At 46.1% G+C, this 20866-nt stretch overlaps 1 protein-coding gene across 5 annotated transcripts in view; it reads left to right on the top strand.

Moving 5' to 3' along the window:
* LARS2 (leucyl-tRNA synthetase 2, mitochondrial) overlaps positions 1-20866 on the top strand; it is a 146478-nt gene that overhangs the window by 60234 nt on the left and 65378 nt on the right. For all 5 annotated transcript variants that reach the window (XR_015151777.1, XM_086368423.1, XM_086368422.1 and 2 more), the window contains one exon: positions 6613-6756. Coding sequence is in view for 3 of the 5 variants with exons in the window: in XM_086368422.1 (XP_086224548.1) it covers positions 6613-6756 (144 nt within the window). In the remaining 2 variants the exon portion in view is untranslated. The remainder of the gene's footprint in view (positions 1-6612; positions 6757-20866) is intronic.

The following is a 20866-nucleotide window of genomic DNA, read 5'->3' as shown; positions in this document are numbered from 1 at the left end:
AATCAAAGTTACTAGAACACAAAAAAGCTACAGCAAAGCAGAGGACATCCTGCAGGTAAAACTGTTCTTTAGAGTATAAGCAGTGGTACACGGCATCAGTTGGATTAGCCAGTGTTAACTATCCTCAGTTGCTTTGTTACTCTTTCTGTGGATGCGATATGAAAGAGGTAACACGTTAATATAGCAGTGTAAACAGTTCTTGCACGAAGCCCTTGGCTGTGTTGATAGCCCTTTATGAGACACTTGATTTTTTGTATCTGTGTGTTGTATAGTTAAGCTGACTCTGAATATATTGAATATTTACTGTAATATTCCTTCATAGGACACTTGCTTCGCTCTTTGTTAGTGCTGCTTCAGTTCTAAGTACATCAAACCCAAGTAGGAAGCTTAACCTCTTCAATATTGGGTTGGAGCCAAAGCCAGTCATAAGCACTGTCTTAGGAGCTGAGTAACTTTTCTAAACATGGAAGGGGTTCCAGGGGGTCCCCCACTGCATGAGCACAACTGTGCTCCCGGGTCCAGATATCTCTTCTCCCCAGTGATTTCCAGATCAGTGTCACACACACACCTCTCTGATATCCATACCCCTGGGAATTTGGTCCAGTCTTCCCTCTGACTCCTTCTGTCATGGAAACAGCCTATATTCCTTTCCTGATGCTGCTGCTGTAACAAATTACCACAAACTGGGTTGCTTAGAACAACACAGATTCATTGTTTTACAGTTTCTGAGGTCAGAAGTCCATGAAATAGGTCTCACTGGGATACAAATCAAGATGTTGGCAGAGCTGCCTTCTTTCTGAAGGCACGAGAGGAAAATCTCTTTCCTTGCCTTGTCCAGCTTCTGGAGGCTACTCCCAGCCTTGATTTTGGACCCTTCTCCATCCTCAAAACCAGAGCATCTTGAAATCTCTCTGACTGTGCTTCTATTGTCATATCTCCTCAGACTCAGACTCTGACTCTTCTGCCTTCCTCTTTCTCTTATAAGAGCTTTTTTTCATTACTTTGGGCCCATCTGGTTAATCCAGGTTAATCTCCCCATCTCCAAATCCTTCATTAATCAGATGTCTTCCAAGATCCTTTTGCCATGTAGGTGGCACCGGTTGCAAGTGACGTAGGACGTGGACATCTCTGGGGTGTGATTGTTCTGCCTACCACAAGCCTCTTCTCCCCGCTTCAGAGGGTTGTTACGAGGATTAAACTGGTGAATGCTTGTGGAGAGGCTGGATGGTGCCTGGCACAGAGTACATCCTTAATAAGTGCCCATCTGTGCATGCCTGTAGTCACCTAGGGTCATTATTATATTTAAATTGGAAAAGCAAAAAGTTAAAAAATCCTGAAGCTTCCTGGCTAATTCTGAGGCAGCCTGCACAAGGAAAGGTATTACAGAAAAACAGTGTAGATTGTCTCATGGGTATTCATTTAGAAAGACAGTGTTTTTACTGCTGGTTATTGATTTAAATTTTTTTTGATGCGTTCTTTTAAGTCACTTAAATGACATGATCTAAGGAAAAAAATCATAAATAGAATGTAACATGCACACTGGGTACATTGTTTGAGGACCAGAGTTGTCTCTAATCCAAAGTATTTTTTTCCAGGTAGATTTCCTTTTATTGGATAGCCGTCTTCAAATTGGCTTTAAAACATAAAACATACTGATATATCTATTTTTATAACCCTTTCTATTTCTGGGGTTTATTTCAAAATATAAGCTTTGAAGTTAGCATAAGAAAGTTAATTTGATTTAAAAAAAACTGCATATAGCATACTTTGTAAAGCATATTTGGCAAAAAAAATAATTCACATATTAATACTTTTCCTCTAATGGCATTGTCATAGCCTTTTAAAAAAAATAATAAATAAAGATAGCCTTAATCCTTAAATTCAGTTCTGCTGTAAGTATAAATGGACATTTAGGGAGAGTATTTTAGCAGAGCATTACAAAGCAGAGCTGGAGTCTAACTCTTGTTCTTAACAAGCACTGTCCATCAAAATGTTTATTTCCATCGAAGAAGCGAATCTGTTCTTGCTGTCACGGACCAAAAATATTTTCAGCCAAAAATATGAATAGAGACTTCTTCTTGGGAGAACATTAAATATCACCTCTCTGGTTAAAAAAAAAGAAATTCCGTGGATGTAGCTAGTAGAGAGAATAATGATGCCATGTTCTACTTGGACGTTCTAGGGAACTGTGGAGCGCCACTTAATCTGTGAATTTGTCTTTGACCCTTGATTTCAGCGGCAGCTGCTGCTAGTGTTAATTCACCAGCCTAAGCTACTTAAAGAGACGCGGGGCACAAACAGGCAGCCTCTCCCAGTCTGCCCCCTGGTGTCTTTGGAAGGTAGTGCAAGCAGCAAGCGGTGGCCTTGGGAACTTTCCACCCCCCCACCCCCCACCCCATTCTGGACCGAGTCCAAATTCAGGCCCATTCTGGATGGAATAGAGCAAAATCGATTTTGAGAATTAGATCCTTTAATGAGATCTGTGTGGTGTTCCTTAATTAAGTGAGCTTTTGTCAAGAAAAAAGCTAATAGTCCTTGAGAAAATCAATACCCTAAAGCATATCTTACCAGCCTTTGGAACCTGAAGCTGCATGGCAGGATACTCAGAAAAGGTCTCCAGTCATACGGAAGGAGAGCTTGAGGAGAAGGAGCATGCTAATGGAGGATCTACTCTGTTAAGACTGGCAGCTGGTGAAGAGGGTGAGGGCCAGGGAAGCAGGCGGAGAGAGGATCCAGAGGAAGGACAGGATGAGATGAGAAAGGACGAGCTTTGACACAGGAGGCCTGCTGGGGCGGTAGGCACCAGGGTGTCCGTGTCGCAGAAAAGAGGGCTGATAAACTCAGGCTGATTCAATGCTATATATCACCATATTTAAAACAGACAGCTAGTGGGAAGTTGCCGTATGACCCAGGGAGCTCAGCCAGTGCTCTGTGACAACCTGGAGGGGTAGGCCAGGAGTGGGGTGGGAAGGAGGTTCAAGAGAGAGGGGATATATGTATCCTTATGGCCGATTCACGTTGTTGTATGGCAGAAACCAGCACAACATTGAAAAGCAGTTATCCTCCAATTAAAACTAAGTTTTAAAAGCATCAGAATGAAATTGCCTTGAGAATCCCCAGTGGACCCCATGGTCTTCCACGACTTCAAGAACTCAACAGCCAAGGGGAGGGGAAGGGGACAAAAATGATGCAGCACCCACAATCTGGAATCTGTACAAACCACAGTCTGTACAAACTGGAATCTGTGAACACGGTCGCTTCTTGCGTAGAATCGTGTTGTGACGTGCATTTCTAAAATGCTTTCTGAAAGCTTCCCACAAATCCCGCAGACCAAAAAAATGTTAACCTTGGCATTTAAGCCTTGATCAACTTGGGGAGGTTCTCTTCTTCAGGATGACGGCTCATTCTGTGATGTTGCTGGATAACTTGTGTTAGAGAAGCAGTGGGCAAGTCAGCTAGAGTTCAGTGTTTTTGCAGGTGTTTTACTGATTTCAGTATTGATTTAAAGTTGATTGGAAAATATAGAGATAGGCTGTATTTTGCTTATATAAGACTAGTTGACTGTAAGGAGCATGGCGTTGGCCTCGGAGGTGATAGAGACCATAATTAACCAGGGGAGTGACCACAGTCAGTGAAGTTGTCCATTAACTGTATTCTGTGGAGCATGACTGTGCTTGCTTAAAAATCAGGGCATCCATCAAAGTAAGTGTTCAAGATGTGAAAACCCAGGAATGCCAGATGAAAGAAGACAGACCATGGCTTGAAGGGAAGCTGTAGGTTAGAGACTGTTACGTAAGAGAGGAGACCCAGAGAAAGATTTGGAAGTCAGCTCCAGGCCTTCAAGAGGCCATGGATGCTGTGCACCCTGGACCCTACAGGCCCTGAATTTTGACCACCTGTGGCTTTACCACCTGCAGAAAGGCCAACTCTGAACTCTGTAACTCTGTGCTTGAGATGGATCACGGTCCTGAGAAGAAACAAGACTGAGTACTTACAAGAATGCATCTTTTTTTATATTAGTATTATTTGGCTGCAGCAGATCTTAGTTGAGGTATGTGGGATCTGGTTTCCTGACCAGAGACTGAACCCAGGCCCCCACTGCATTGGGAGCACAGACTCTTAGCCACTGGACCACCAGGGATGTCCCTTTGATTTGAATGCATCTTTGATTAGAAACTTTATTTCCTTTTGTATTTTTCTTCTCCCCATCAAGACTTTCAGTGGGGGAAGATTGCTTTTGTGTTTTGCTTCTGTTTGTCTTTCATTTGATAGCAGGGTTTTATTATAATGTGTAAACCTCTTAGGAGCACACATCCCTCAGTGCATTTTGTAACTTGGAGTCTGAGGGCTGCCAGGCTGTGTGGGAAATGTTGATGAGAAAATCAAGTCCTGTCCTGTTCTTGCAATCCGCAGGGCTGAGTGTTTGCTTCCTCATGTCTCCTGCGGTTTGCAGTGGGGACAGGAGGCAGAGGTGAAGGCATATAGGGCTTTTGCTCTCTGTTTCATATTTTGTACTGTTTTACTTGTGCACTGGTTTTGGGTTTGGGGGGCGCAGGGGGCTCTTGAAGGAGCTGTCCTGGTTACTGAACAGTACTTGGCCCTCTCTTTATATCTTTTAAGTGGTATCCTTCCCCTCACCCCTAATACGGGCAGGCAATAATAATAGATAAGTAAGCCACCCTTGGCTTATTCACCTCAAGTTTTTAGGTCTTCAATCATTTGTCCTATATTGTGTCTCTCTCTGTCTATGGATTCAAGGATCTGGGGGACTGTAGAAAGAGGGGAGAAAAATCACTCTATGCATGTCTTTTCCACCCCTCCTCTACGCGTTACATGTTTAAAATTTGCAGTGGGTATATTACTTTTTAATTGTAAAATCACAACCCATGGAAGTTAGCCTCTCCTCCACTCCTCCTTTTTATGTAACTTTTAGATATGTCTTTGGATCAGTCAGGGTCCCAGCAGAAGAAAAGAGGGCCTGCCTGACAGCAGTCACTGAAGAAAACGTGATGAAAAGGCGGATTCTGTGCAGAGTTCGGGGAAGCCCACACCCCACCACAAGGGGTGGTCCGGCACCTGTGACACTAGGAACAGAAGGAAGCCTTTGCCCACCTCGGGTGGCAGGGGCGACATAGGGGAGCCATTCCTGGAACTGGGAGAGTGGTAGCGGGAGCAGTAGGCGAGGCCGGCCCGTGAGCCACACGGGAAGGAGCTGGTTGAACCAGCTGGTTGAACCCAGTCAGAGGGCAAGGGTCCAGGTTAATGTGGGCACAGGGGACAACTTCCATCAAAGAATGTGGTGGAAAGAGGATTGGAGGGCCAAATCGACAATATCCAGCACAACGTCTTATTAGAATCGTTTATTAATATTTTAAAACACAACATATGTGTTCCACTGCCCAAACACGTCTCTGTACTCGTTGCCCTCTTTGTACTAAGTAGTGCCTAATGTCATAAAGGAGTGAGTGCAGGGTGGTCCCTGGTGGTCCCAGTGCTGGGGGCCTGGGTTGTATCCCTGGTCAGGGACCTGGATCCCACGTGCCACGACCTAAGATTCTGCACGCCACAACGCCCCACGTGTGGCAACTGAGAGCTGGCACGGCCAGATAAAGAAATGAGTGAAAACAAACGCTTTCTTAAAGGAGTGAATGTAAATGGCAGGGGTGTTTTAAATGAAACTAAAACCAAATTAGAACTCTGTGGAGAGAAACTTCATCCTGGTTAAGACTATAGGTTCTATCAGCCAAAGAAATCTATGGAGAAAGATCTCAGAATATTGCTACCTTTTGGGGGGCCGATGTTGATCGGAAGAAGGCAGAACAGAATTTTCTGGGGTGCTGGGAATGCTGTGTCTTGATGAGTGATGGTGGAAATAGATCGAGCTGTACACTTAAGATTTATTAAAAAAAAAAAAAGATTTATTCACATTACTCTGTGTGTTGTACTCTAATTTAAACAGAAGTTTTTTTTTTTTTAATCACAAAAATGTTTACAATTCCTAGAGACCTGAGTTCCTACCCTGCTGTCTCTGTTACTTACTGACTGTGTGACCTCAGGCAAGTTATTTAATCTCTTTGTTCTTTAATTTCCTCCTGTGCAACTTAAGGATAGTAATATTCTTACCTCAAAAGGTTGTCGTGAGGATTAGAAGAGCCGACCTTAGGGGAGCATTTGGTACAGCATCTGGCACATGGTAATCACTCAGGAAGTTTTGGCTATTTCTATTAAGAGAAACCTATTGTTTTCCCTAAAATAACCCAATTCCGCTAAGTGCTGGGTATCATTGTTTTCTTCTTTTCTTCTCTTTACTAAAATTTCCAATCTGCAGGTCCATCCTTTTATAACAAGCAGATTCTGAACTTGAGTTAGTCGCATGCATACAGCCTCCCTTCCCAGGCCTGTCCTGATAAGGTGAAGGCTCTGGGGCGGTTCACGTTCTTTCTTTTCAGCTTGCCAGTAGCTTCCTTGCCAAACGATGCTCCAAGGAGCTGCCCTTAAGCCTCAGAGCAGAAATACTGCCTTTGTAGCCCCTCTCACATGTGAGGGACCTCCATATGATCCTATTCAATATACTCACCAGATTGCATCATTTTGTTTCATGAATTATAACAGGCCTTGGTTAACTGGGACCCAGTGGACCAAACAGTGCTTGCCAATGAGCAGGTGGATGAACACGGCTGTTCATGGCGTTCTGGAGCAAAGGTGGAACAGAAGTACCTCAGACAATGGTTTATTAAGACAACTGCTTATGCAAAGGTGAGTGTCAGCCTGGAGGCGCCCCAGTAAGGCTTATGTGTGATCAGGTCTTCTGAATATTTGCCTCCCTCTTGGAGGTGAACTCTAGTTAGAGCTATTAGAGCCAAGGGTGTGCGGACAGGAAGCACGTGGGCCTCAGGGTCACTCACACAGAGCATGATGGATTTGGGTCCTTCGGTTGTAAATCAAGAATAGCACCTGAGGTCATCGTAGGCCATTGTTTGCTGACCTTTCAACAAATCACTGTACTGCCCTAAAGGCCAAAAAACATTCATCTTTATCTGCAGCTATATCAGCAATAAAACTAGAAAGGAAAAAAGTATTTTCATCTATGCAGTTCTAGTAAGACCTCCAGAAAGACAGAATGACATTTCTGAGGGTCCAGAGAAGACCGCCTAAAGGAGTGAGGAGATGGCAGTCTTCATGCGGGAAGGCCAGGGTGAAAGTGAACCAAGGCAGGAAGCAAAGCTCTGGACTCTAACACTTGTTGTGTCTCCGATTAATAGTGTAAACCAGTGTGAGTCCCTGAAGTTCAGTTTCCTTATCAACAGAAGGAGAGGGTGCGACCAAGTGCTCAAGTTGCCTCTGGCTCTTTATGTTTTCAGAAATTCAAGGCAAAACCAACCATTGAAAGGTGGGGCTTGCTTACTAAATCACCAATAGCCTGGGTGAAATAGCTTATTCTGGGCATGCCAGAACCACTCTGTGCAAGATATTCTTTGAGCCTACCATGTTTCAGGATATGGAATTGAGCGATCACTTCCTGAAATTCCAGAGAAAAGTGATTAGAACAAATCAGGGGCATGTCCTGTGGCAATTTGATAACCTTTGTATCAGCAGAAGACTGGAGGTCAGCCGGCTCTGAACAGGTAAAGGCACCATGCAGAGTTGTTCTTACTCTGTGGCAGCCACCATACGTGGCATGGTTGTACCTTCCCATCGTAGCCCACGGGTTGCTACATCACGATAGGGTGCTGGACTGAAGTGCACTTTGGGTCGGATCCAATTCTGTACTTTTTATATTGCAAAATAAGCACAAGTTATAAATAACCTCTGATCACTACAAAAGTTTGCTGAATTAGAACTGCAGTACTCCAGTTCACCATACTGGTGCCATATGGTTACATGACCTCTAGTTCTCTCACTCAAAGACATGTCCTAAATGAAAATGTTGCCCGTTTTAATTTATCCAGAATGTAGCATATGGTTTTGGAGAACTACTCTTTAGAACTTGCTAACATAATGCTCCTTTTAAGCACGCTAGTAGTATTGAGAGGCTGAATGGAAGAAAGCTGAGGACATAGCTTTCTATCACAGCCCAGGCAGTGGAGCCCCCACCTGCTGGCAGTTGGGGTGAGTACATCACCAGGAGGCATACCAGGGCACCTCAGGGACCTGTCAGATGACTCTAATAGGCATTGGTGGAAAGGCCACCTAATTAGCTCTTTGGTTTGACCTCTGCCTCTAATTGGAAATGTAATAACCTGAGTGGCATTATTCTTTAAATTGTCAGCTGTGAATTTTCAACTGTTCAGCAGAAGTGGTTAGTTGCCATGGTGACTTGCCTGCTTCTTGATGAACTCCAGTGAAGAATTAACTGCAAAAGCTGACATTAGAAGTCAGCACTTGGTTTGCCCTGAAAATCAGCAGAGGCGGTGGCGTGGGAGTGGTTAAGCGTGAGCAGATATCTGTGTTCACTGCACATCCTTGACTGAAGGCTACACACGCACAAAGCAAGAAGTCATAAGGCCTAATAGAAAATGATTACTGTGGGATTAAGAGGAGAACCGAGCTGTCAGGGGGCTGCACAGTGCTCTGAGACTTGGAGTTATGGTTCAGCCGAAAGTACGCAGTTGAGACCCCAGAAAGGCTATATATTACAAATGTTCATGACTCTTTAGGACCAAGGACAAAATCAAAATAGACTCACCTTAATTAAAAATAAGCCCAACAGTTTCAAAAGTAACTTTCAGAACAAAACTCAACACCTTAAAAGGGAAACAGCATAGTTCTGACTCGCTGAAAGGTTGGTTTTCCAGCTTGTAGTAAAAAATTACTAGATTTGCAAAGAGCCAAGAAATTGTGATCTATAATAAAGGCGGGGAAAGGGAGTCAGCACAGGAGAAATCATATCAGATCAGATCAGTCGCTCAGTCGTGTCCAACTCTTTGCGACCCCATGAATCGCAGCACGCCAGGCCTCCCTGTCCAACACCAGCTCCTGGAGTTCACTGAGACTCACATCCATCGAGTCAGTGATGCCATCCAGCCATCTCATCCTCTGTCGTCCCCTTCTCCTCTTGCCCCCAATCCCTCCCAGCATCAGAGTCTTTCCCAATGAGTCAACTCTTCACGTAAGGTGGCCAAAGTACTGGAGTTTCAGCTTCAGCATCATTCCTTCAAAAGAAATCCCAGGGCTGATCTCCTTCAGAATGGACTGGTTGGATCTCCTTGCAGTCCAAGGGACTCTCAAGAGTCTCCTCCAACACCACAGTTCAAAAGCATCATTCTTCGGCGCTCAGCCTTCTTCACAGTCCAACTCTCACATCCATACATGACCACAGGAAAAACCATAGCCTTGACTAGACGGACCTTTGTTGGCAAAGTAATGTCTCTGCTTTTGAATATGCTATCTAGGTTGGTCATAACTTTCCTTCCAAGGAGTAAGCGTCTTTTAATTTCATGGCTGCAGCCACCATCTGCAGTGATTTTGGAGCCCAGAAAAATAAAGTCTGACACTGTTTCCACTGTTTCCCCATCTTCTTCCCATGAAGTGATGGGACCGGATGCCATGATCTTCGTTTTCTGAATGTTGAGCTTTAAGCCAACTTTTTCACATAGATCCTGAGATAAAGGAAAAGATGGTCATAAGGAGTGAACAGATGAGTGGACAGGGGAATCTCTGGAGAGAAATGGAAACATTTAAAAAAAAATGGAAATCTAGAACAGAAAAGTATAACATCTGAAATGGAAGATTATTGTTTGAGCTGCAGAGGGATGCGTAAGGGTTAAATAGGCCATAAAGCTGTAAAGGAGCCCCTGTCATTCCATATAGGGGACAAAACAAGTGGTAGTTCTAAAACAGATGCGTATGACACGTTTAAGAAACTGAAATAATGATGGTATAGCTGAAACTAGGAGAGCCAAGAGGAGAAACTCAAGATAGGGCTGGAAAACCTGAAGAAATGGTTAGGGGCCAGATAAGGCAGTGCCTTAAGAAATCCGTACTTTATCATTTGATTCTTAAGAAACCATTAAAGGATTCTAAGGAAAGGAGTAACATGATCAGATTTGTGTTTTTATAAATTCACCATGGAAAGGGTAAGTGAGGATGCAGAGATACCAGTTAGGAGGTTATTGCCGTGCCCCAGTACTCTTGGCTGGAAAATCCCACGGACGGAGGAGCCTGGTAGGCTGCAGTCCATGGGGTCGCGAAGAGTCGGACATGACTGAGCGACTTCCCTTTCACTTTTCACTTTCATGCATTGGAGAAGGAAATGGCAGCCTACTCCAGTGTTCTTGCCTGGAGAATCCCAGGGACGGGGGAGCCTGGTGGGCTGCCGTCTATGGGGTCACACAGAGTCGGACACAACTGAAGTGACTTAGCAGCAGCAGCAGGAGGCATGCATAACTTAGATGGTAGTGGGAATAAATGGGTAGGTTAGAAAAATATTCATATGGCAAAGCCTAAGAACTTGGTGATATTGAATGAAAGTATGTAGGAGATGATGTCATGAAGAAAGCCCCTGACCTAGACACAAAGTGAATGATACAGCTACTCACTGGGATAGGGAGTCCTGGAAGAGACACAGTCCTGACCCTTTTGAGTTTGCAGTGACAATGAATCATTTGAGTAGAGATGTAGAAATAAATGATTCTTGGATAAATGGGTCTAAAACTTCAAAGAAGATCAAGTGAGACAGGACATCTACTTTAAAACCTCATAAGACAGCTGCTGCTGCTAAGTCGCTTCAGTCATGTCCGACTCTGTGCGACCCCAGAGACGGCAGCCCACCAGGCTCCCCTGTCCCTGGGATTCTCCAGGCAAGAACAGTGGAGTGGGTTGCCATTTCCTTCTCCACATATGACAGCAATAGTGTTGAATTAGTGATGAGGTCTTGCTATATAGACAAGGATGAGATATTGAGTCAGTAATGCTTTTAGCCACAAGTAACTGAAAACCCAAGTTATGGCGACTTAATAAATGGGAGATTCCTTCCCAAAGAAGTCCCAGTTGCTGGGCCCAAACTGGGATAGGGCTCTGAGTTGGCATTTCCATGGTTCTCATCAGCCATTCCTTCCTGCCTGTCACCTCATGGTTGCAAGATAGCTTCTGCAGATCAGACATCATGTTTCCATTCAAGACAGAGGCAATGTTAGTAACCGGAAAGCAAGACCTTTCCCACAAATGCACAGCCAAATTCCGCTGATGTTCTGTTATCCATTATTGTGTCATGTGGCTACACGCAGGCGTGGAAGGCTAGGAAAGCAGACTTGAGCTTTTTAGCTTCTGTAGTCAAGATGGTTGGGGGAAGGGAACGGGGAATGGGTGCTGGGATGGCCAAGCTGTGCCCGGCAGTTATCTTTAGAGCTCCGTGTGTACATCTGATTGACCAGGCCTGAGGGCTGCCTCGATGGTGTACAGCTGGTGGTCTGCTTGGGAGCATGGCTGGAGGAGCCCTCTTTTCATTCTCGTAACTTCCAAATTAGAAAGATGATGCCTGATGTGACAATTAAAATATAAAACATCTGAAATATAAAAATTTTCTATCGAGGCTGTTCCGTGATGTATTTGATGTTTCTCCATGTATCCCCCATCCAGTCCTTCCCAGGATTGTTTGCTTTATGAAACATTAAAAGTGATTTCAGCCACTTGTTCTGTGAAGAAAGAAAACTGGCAGTAGGAGTATCTGAAGAGCATGGATTAGTCCTGGCAGAAATGCGTGGGAGGATTGTGGTGGGCAGCACCGCGAGGGGGGAGCAAGGAGGGGAGGGCCGAGTGGAGACTACATGCAGGAAGCAGAGGGGGTTCAGAGCCTGCTGGAACGAGCGCTTCGGTTCCTGACAGCAGGGCGACAATGGGAAGGCGAGACAAGTGGAGAGACGGCTTCCCATTTGACTCTTTCTGACGGATTTGTGGTTTTGACTTCTGCACTCCCTCCTGTAGCCCCCAGAGGCTGCCTCCGCGCAGGTCCTCAGACAAGACGCTGCCTCCGCGGAGGTCCTCAGACAAGATGCTGGGACACTGTACATGGCTCCTCTTTGGCATTAAAGTGGACATGCTCATGCCCTGATGGTGCTCGGTCAACACCCGTACCTAATTGGTGCTGATGTTCTCTTAAGTTTCCAGGAGTTACCTGGCAACTGCTTAAATACGAACCAAGTTTGTGATCACCTCCCACTTCCTGCCTGCTTGCCCCCGATCTGATCAGTGCCCAGGCTTTTCCTTGCACGTTCATCTTATTGAACGTTCACATTATTCTTTGGAGGGTGGGTACCACCTGTTACCCCATTTTACTGATGGGGAAACAGAGGCTCACACTGGTCGTAAAGTAACAGCACTGGGATTCCAGTCCAGGTGCTTACCTTCTTCACCAGCAGTCTGTACCACTTCTCAGGTAATCTGAATTCATTCTTTCTCTCCCAGATGTTACTGAGTGCCTTGCCTAGGTGCTAAAAATACAGGTGAGAAAAGCTGAGGTCCCTGCTCCTTGGGCTTCCCAGGTGGCTCTGTGGTAAAGAATCTGCTTGCCAGTGTAGGAGACGCAGGTTCAATCCCAGGGTCGGGAAGATCCCCCGGAGAAGGCAAGACAACCCACTCCGTTATTCTTGCCTGAAAAATCCCACTGTCGGAGGAGCCTGGCAGGCGGCAGTCCATGGGGTCACAAAGCGTCAGGGACCACTGAGCGGCTCAGCACACACTGCTCTTTGGGAGCTCAGGGACTAGCACAGGAGACCGCAGACATGAGAGGCCACAGCCCTTGGGATCGCCGTCACACTGCAGGAGAGCACAGGGGAGCTGAGGAGCCCCCCTCTGCCCGGTGGTCAGAGGAGGTACCGCCAGATGGTGTGAAAGCTGTGACGTGCAGCATGTCTGTAAGGGAGTGTTTCGTTGCCATCCAGACGTGCAGGAAAGTTCACAAGTCTTTCCAAGTAGAGCTCCTGCTGGCAAGAAGGAGACGGGCAACACCGAACCCTTAGGAGATAAGAGAGGGTGGGCAGTAATAAGCCAGCCCTTTCCCCGCCCGCTTTGTGCCTCTCATCTTGGCTTCACACTGCACTTGGGGGTAAAGTAGAGACACCCAGAGCTCCCTGGTCTTGTCGGCCCCTGCAAAGCGGGAAATTCAGGGTTGGAGTGGTGTGCAGGGGAGGGAGGGGAGCAAGGCTATGACAGGAGCTCTCTTGGGGGTGTGGAGGAGGAGGCTGGAGAGAAAGGCTGCCCCCGAGGAGCACTGGTACATGGGTATGCGGGTCTAGGCCCCTGGTGTCCCTGGCTCCTTAAGAGTCCCCTGAGCTCTGGATTAGGGACCCTGGGGTACCCTTGTTCTGATCCCAAGGCCTGGAGTTCCCCGTGAAAGCATTTGGCTGTCTCCTGGAAAGTGGGCTGTTGCCTGGCTCTCTGCTCCTGCCCTCAGGTCCTCTTCCAGCCCTAGAACAGAGACTCGGGTCACAGGTGGTGCCCGGAAATGCCTTCTCCGAACAGCGCGCAAGTCCTCACGCGCTGTCACGAGACTTTGCAGAGGGATTGGTCAGTGGGGGTTGGCCCCTCCGCCCCACCCTGCTGCCCAGAAAGATCCTTGGCCCCGATGTCTCCTCCTGTGTGTGCAACCTGGGCCTTCACATGGTGGGCCTGTGCACCGAGGAGATGTTGGCTGAGGAGGGAAAGTTTCTGAGCAGCCAGACGAGCAAGTGAGAACCATTTCACAAGCTGTCGGCTTCTCTGCAGGGCTGTTGTGATAAAAAGCCGTGAGGACACAGGCCGGGGCCAGAGTTAACGATCCTAATGCTGAGGTTTATGTACTGTGAGGGGCAGGGTTAAGCCCGGTGGCTTGAAAGCTGTTACCGCAATCACCCGCGTGTGCTCCGCTGTGGCCAATCCGGGCTGAGTTGGCCTCTTTCCTCCCCGCTAGAAAGAAACAGTTGGTCAGCGCCTGCGCAGTAGGGGCTGCTGAGCCCGGACCCCGCTGCGTCGGCGCTCAGAGCAGCCTCGGAGCTGGCTTCCTGTCGGAGTGTCCCCCCAGGCCCCGGCTGTCACTTGTTTTGGGAACAGCAGACTCTGCTCCCATCCCAGGATCTGGTTTTGACTCCCTGTCTCACAAAGCTAATTAATTGTTAAATTCTGCTCCTTCTTACGTAATATCTCATACTTCCTTCTGTTCTCCGTTTCACCTCCTCTCCGGGATCTTTTCTCTCCTACACCATGAGCCGAACTCTGTTCTTCACCTTCCATCCTAGCCCGTCAGCCCTCCTCAGGGTGATCATTCGCTGGTGCCAGGGGGTACGGGGAAGTCCTCCTAGGGTGGGGATGGGAGCAGACAGGTGGAAGAGGGGACAGAGGCAAAAGGAAAGAGAGTGATGTGAGACTGGCCGTGCCCCAGCACTTTGCCGGTGAGCAGGAGGCTGCCGGGGGCGAGTCAGGAGACTTGTCACCACCCCCTCCCCACCCACAGCCCTAGCCAAGGGACCAGGCTCCTCAATACCAGCTGGGGGTGACGGCAGACGTGCTGGGAGGCCTCTGGCCGACTCTTAGCAGGCCTTAGGGATCACTTCTGCCTGGAAGAGCTCATCAGAGTTGGTGCAGGGCTGGGTTCAGAATCCACGCTCTGGATTCAGAAACTGCTGTATTTCATGACAGAATAGGTAGATTTCCTCTCCCTTAGACGTAGTGCCTACCTGCTGCCTCGGGAATGTCCCACCATGAGATCAGCTCCAGGGCCACCTCATTTCCTATCCCTGAGTTCTTGCCTGCACCGTGTCCCTCCTATCCACTGAAGACAGCCCGCCTGCACACACACTCCTGTACGAGAATGAACAAGAACTTCTGAAGAAAGGAAACGCACAGTCTCCAGCTTGGCATACATGCTCTGCAAGCAGGAAGGTTTCCTTTATTATTTGTGTTTCGGAGATAGGAGAAATGATTTGTTGTTGTTCAGCAGCTCAGTCACGTCCAACTCTTTGCAGCCCCCATGGACTGCAGCATGCCAGGCTTCCCTGTTCATCACCACCTCCCAGAGCTTGCTCAAACTCATGTCCATTGAGTCGGTGATGCCATCCGACTATCTCCTCCTCTGTCACCCTCTTCTCCTCCTGTCTTCAGTCTTTCCCAGCATCAGGGTCTTTTTTAATGAGTCGGCTCTTCGAATCAGGTGGCCAAGTATTAGAGCTTCAGCTTCAGCATCAGTCCTTCCAGTGAATATTCAGGGTTGATTTCCTTTAGGATTGATTGGTTTGATTTCCATGCAGTCCAAGGGATTCTCAAGAGTCTTCTCCAACACCACAATTCAAAAACATCAATTCTTCGGTGCTCAGCCTTCTTCATGGTCCAACTCTCACATCCATACATGACTACTAGAAAAACCATAGCTTTGACTAGACAGACCTTTGTTGGCAAAGTAATGTCTCTGCTTTTTAATATGCTGTCTAGGTTTGTCTAGGAATGATCACTAGGGGAAAATGGGACAGATACCTTAATAGTGTATTTCTTATTGTATACTGACAATGAAATAAATTATAAATTTGATTATAAAAAAAAATGAAGACAAAGTAAACATTACATCTTGCTCTTAAACTTCCCTAGTAGCCTTTCTGAACACCCTGGCCGGTCCTTTTGGAAGGTAAAGGTGTCCTTCATTCTCGAGGTGCTAGCCTGGACTCCATTGGAAGAGGAAAGAGATCGAGTAGCACCTCGTTGGGGGCCATCCCTGGAGGGCTAGTGGGTGTCCCAGTGAACCCTTTTAGTTTAGGGAGTCATTGGAATTTAGCACTGGAAGAAAGCCAAGAGAACATTATACAGGCTTCTCCACGTTAGGCCTAGTCTCCCAGGCTTTCTAATCCCGGCCCTGACCTGAAAAACATAAAAGCCGGCAAAAACCCCCTCATGCCTGCCTTTACTGCTGCTGGAAATTAGAAAATCAATATGCTGTCTAAACACAAAGGGATAGGGTGTTGCTTCATTTTAAGCAGCTCACATCCTGCCCTCCTCCTGCTCCCCAGGGGTGCTGCTGGCCAGACTGAGGAGTCCCGGAAAATTACCACCTGAGCCCACTTCTCATTTGATACCTGGGGCCCCCAAGCCCAGGAAAGCCAGGACCCAGTTCGAGTGTCCCTGGCCCTGGGCCTGTGCTTGGTCTGCCTGCTCTTGAGCACTAATTCCAGAGCAACCAGGCATCTCCAACAACCAGAGGCAGAGGGCAGTCAGAGGGCGGGTGTTGTGGGAAGGAAGGCGAGTTAAGGAATGTTGCAGGAGGTCCAAGAGAGGGCACAGATGGCCAGATAACAGAGAGTGCAGTGGGTCGTGGTTTGCTGGTCTGTTCCTGATGGAATTGGTTTGTTGGCCTCAGAACTGAGCAGTGTCGTGTTCTATGTCATTCTCTACTCCAACACCCTTTCCTTACCCCAGGGCTTTCTGAACCCAGCCGCCTGGAGAACAGTGAGACCGGACCAGTGGCTTCCCCTGCTATGAAGGAAGTGACAGTCATTAGGAAATACCTACATATCCATATTACATTATTCTGTTCTGTTTTTCAAAGTAAGCATTTTCTTATAGAAAGGGGCCATTTTCCACAGTATCTTTCCATTTCTCTTTATATTTGCTTACTATTCCAAGGTGACTGACTCTGAGTGTCAGATTTATTCAAAATAGATTTAATCCTTTCTAGAGCTATAACAGAGAGAAGGAAATGGCAACCCACTCCAGTATTCTTGCCTAGAGAATCCCAGGGACAGAGGAGCCTGGTGGGCTGCTGTCCATAGGGTTGCACAGAGTAGGACACGACTGAAGTGACTTAGCTTGTGTGCATGCATTGGAGGAGGAAATGGCAACCCACTCCAGTGTTCTTGCCTGGAGAATCCCAGGGGCAGAGGAGCCTGGTGGGCTGCCGTCTTTGGGGTCACACAGACTGAAGTGACTTAGCAGCAGCAGCGGCAGAGCTATAATAAGTTGTGAACACTGGTACGATGCAAAAACTCTCGTTTAAAAACAGTGTATAAACAGCATAATTTTAATTATGTAAAAACATATGCACAACAGAGTGAAGTAAGCCAGAAAGAAAAACACCAATACAGTATACTAACGCATATATATGGAATTTAGAAAGATGGTAACAATAACCCTGTGTACGAGACAGCAAAAGAGACACTGATGTATAGAACAGTCTTATGGACTCTGTTGGAGAGGGAGAGGGTGGGAAGATTTGGGAGAATGGCATTGAAACATGTATAATATCATGTGTGGAACGAGTTACCAGTCCAGGTTCGATGCACGATACTGGATGCTTGGGGCTGGTGCACTGGGACGACCCAGAGGGATGGTATGGGGAGGGAGGAGGGAGGAGGGTTCAGGATGGGGAACACATGTATACCTGTGGCGGATTCATTTTGATATTTGGCAAAACTAATACAATTTTGTAAAGTTTAAAAATAAAATTAGAAAAAAAAATATGCACAACTACACACACTCATACTGCATTTTATCAGTTCTAACACACGATTGATTTTAAAGTTTATGCTCCAACTAGAATAAAAAATGCTGTGGATCAAAGACACCATTGATTGTAAGGCCTGCCCAGATTTCAGGATTTGTGGGGAAAACATGCATCTCAGAGTCAGTAGAAGATGGGATTAATTAGGATGGAAGGATGTAGAGCAAAGATTAAGAGTGATCTCCCTGGATGCTGAAGTTGATTTGGGGTAATGGTTATCCTTTTCCATCCTTTTCTGTCTTTTCTAAACTCCCCATAATGCTTATTGTTATTTTGAAAATTGTAAAAATGCAAAGCAGCCTGATAGCAGGGTTAGGTCAGCATTGATCTACACCAAATCTCTAGACCTGAGTGTCTTGGAAAAGGATAGTTTTATGTTCCTGCAAGTTTTAAGTTAACAGGCAGACTTGCAGGATGTCCCCGGAGACATCTGTCCCCATTTTGTTTGTCTTGATCAGACCAATAAAAGCTTTTAAGCCTTGCTCCCAAGACTCCCCTTTCCTGGAACAAAACCACCTTTTCAGGCAAAGGTAGCCTCATGCCACAGGTTGGGCTGAGTCCCATATTCTGTTTGCAGGATAGTGATTTAATTTCTTCCTCCTCCTGAGGGGTACAGTTGTGTGTGTACTTAGTTGCTCAGTGGTGTCTGACTCTTTCTGACCACACCCCAGACTGTAGCCTGCCCGGCTCCTCTGTCTATGGAATTTTCTAGGCAAGACTACTGGAGTGGGTTACCATTTCCTCTTCCAGAGGATCTTCCCGACCCAGAGATCAAACCCGTGTCTCTTGAGTCTCCTGCATTAGCAGGAGGATTCTTTACCACTGAGCCAACCTAGGAAGCCCAGACTCTCTTTTATCCTGTGGAGCCAGGGGTAGTGAAGTGATGTGAGCAGTCTCTGGGAATCAGAAGCTCTGTCATGAGACAGGTGGCTTTGTCCTTGAAAGAGTTTGTTCTCCATCATCTGCACTGTGAGGAGCATAGTGATGACATTTCAGAACCTGTAGTCACCATCTCTTAGAAGTCAGTAGATTTAAATCGTTTTGCTATTGGTTAGCAAATAGCAAAAAAGTGGGTTACTTGAGTCAGAGGAGAACAGAAACATAAACCAAGGCTGATGCATTGCCTGAGCGGATACGTGAATAAGAGGAGATTGGTCAGTCTGGCCACACCACAGCTTCCTGGTTTCCTTCATCACATCCTTTCCCACTGAGCGGGCACACAGTGATGATACCTGGCGATGATACCCAGGGAGCACTTCTTTCTTTCTAGCTGCTGGGAGACTGTGTCTCTTCCTCCTTTTCGCATGGCTGGGATACACACTGTAAGCATGGGCTGCTTGATGCCTTTCCCTCTTGCCCCTGCTGTCCCATGAGCCACATCTTGTCGACAAGTCATACATCATTTTCAGGGTGCCTTCTCTGGTAGCTCAGTGGTAATGAATCTGCCTACAAGTGCAGGAGACCTTGATTCGATCCCTGGGTTGGGAAGATCCCCTGGAGAAGGGAATGGCAACCCACTCCAATATTCTTGCCTGGAGAATCCCATAGACAGAGGAGCCTGTAGGGGCTACAGTTCAGGTCGGACACGACTGAGCAACAAACGCGTTCACCTTCACATACTTTGCTTAGGCCTGATGGTTTCCTTTCTGGGTTAACAGTACCTTCACTGGAACTGAGACCCTTGGATAGCACAACTGTATTTGGAAGGGAATGTTTTTCACTGGGATGCTGTAGCAAATGGATTTTGCTAGAAATGCATATTGCACTTCAGAAGAAAGGTTGAAGGAGGACCATCAGAGGGAGGTAAACAAGATAAATGTCATGCCAGAGCTTTTTAATGTATCATCTTCCTGCATGACTTCATGCCAGAGCCAAAGCAGAAGTGCGAGACTTGAAAGTGAAAGAGTTTACTCCTCTAGAATGTTCCAGAGGAAACGTCTAGATTTTTTAAACATCTTACTGGCTTCAGAATTGACTTTTCTTTATTACAACTCAAATATATACTGTATCTTTCAAGTAACTGCACTGAAATGATTCCAAAGACAAAAAGACTAAAGAAATGTTGGTAACAATAATAAGTTTTAGAAAAAAATAGACAAATTATAATTCAAAAATCATTGCTAATCAGATCATACTGATTCAGAAGAAGGCTGAGTGTTAAGCTTTTTTAAAATGTCCGTTTTAATTAAATATCATTAAATCCCACTTCAAATCTGTATCTAGCGCTCATAGTTCTGATTTCTTAACTTTCCCCTTACTGGCTAATAAACCCACTTATTTTAAAAGGTCTGTATTGCTCAGTTTTCCTCAACTTTTTGTTGTTGTTGTGTAGTCACTAAATCCTGTCCAGCTCTTTGCAATCCCACGCACTATAGCCCCCCATGCTTCTCTGTCCTTGGGATTTTCCAAGCAAGAATACTGGAGTGGGTTGCCATTTCCTCCTCCAGGGGGTCTTCCCGACTCAGGGATCGAACATCCTTCTGCTGCATTGGCAGGCAGATTCTTTACAGCTGAGCCACCAGGGAAGCCAGCCTTTTTTTTTTTTAACAAGGTCTTTAAAATGTGTCATGTGTTTAAACCATGTCTTCTAGAATTCTTGTTTATGGCTTTGATGTACTTTGTTCTTCATGCTTTGGCTCACATCCTGTCTTCTCTTGGGAAGTATGGATTTACTCCTGGCATTATTTCTGCTTCTTTGAAGGAAAAATCAGATTAGCCATGCTAAATCTAAACCTCTTCTCATCCCCAGCATTGTAGTTTCAATCTTCCTCTTTCTTACCCCTGATTCTGCTTTCTTGTGACTAAAGCCTTTTCGGTTGGGTATGTACTTCAGTGCGTCTCCTGGTGGTCCATGCTCCTAAACATGGGCTCACACTGTAGAGTGCTTTTTCAGCTTCTGAAAGCATCTCCATTCACGTGTTGTGAAGCAGTTGTGGCTGTCTTTTCACTTATCCTCGTTAAATGATTATGAAGCCCCTTGTAAACCATACTCCTACATATAGCGTACATAGAAGTACTTCTATATATATGCTAAATAATAACCACAGAGAAACTTTACAATTGGGCTTCAACCGAGTATTAAATACAATAATTATTTGTGAAAATTAAGTGAGGAGCCCATTCACCTTGTTCATGTCTAGGTTTTGCATGTGGAAGAAGCGGTCTTTTTTTCTTTAATTTACAGGCAGTTGCCTGAAAACTTGAGTGTGATGGTCCCAGAACAGTCAGATTTGGATCATTCATTATTCGGGGATCTGCTGTTGACTTGGTCAAGTGAGCCACTTTTTCATTAATTAAATGAAAGGAGATGAATAAATGAATGGTTTCCAAGTCGTGCCCAAGCCTGGCAAGTGGATGGAGAGGGGAAAGAGGAGATAGCAGAGAACCTCCTAATGGCTCAGCCTTCAACTC

This window comes from Bos grunniens, chromosome 22 (assembly GCF_055505025.1).
Source record: "Bos grunniens cultivar Pamir isolate PY7600 chromosome 22, Bosgru_T2T1.0, whole genome shotgun sequence".
NCBI lineage: Eukaryota > Metazoa > Chordata > Mammalia > Artiodactyla > Bovidae > Bos > Bos grunniens.
This window is presented reverse-complemented; position numbering and strand designations above follow the sequence as displayed.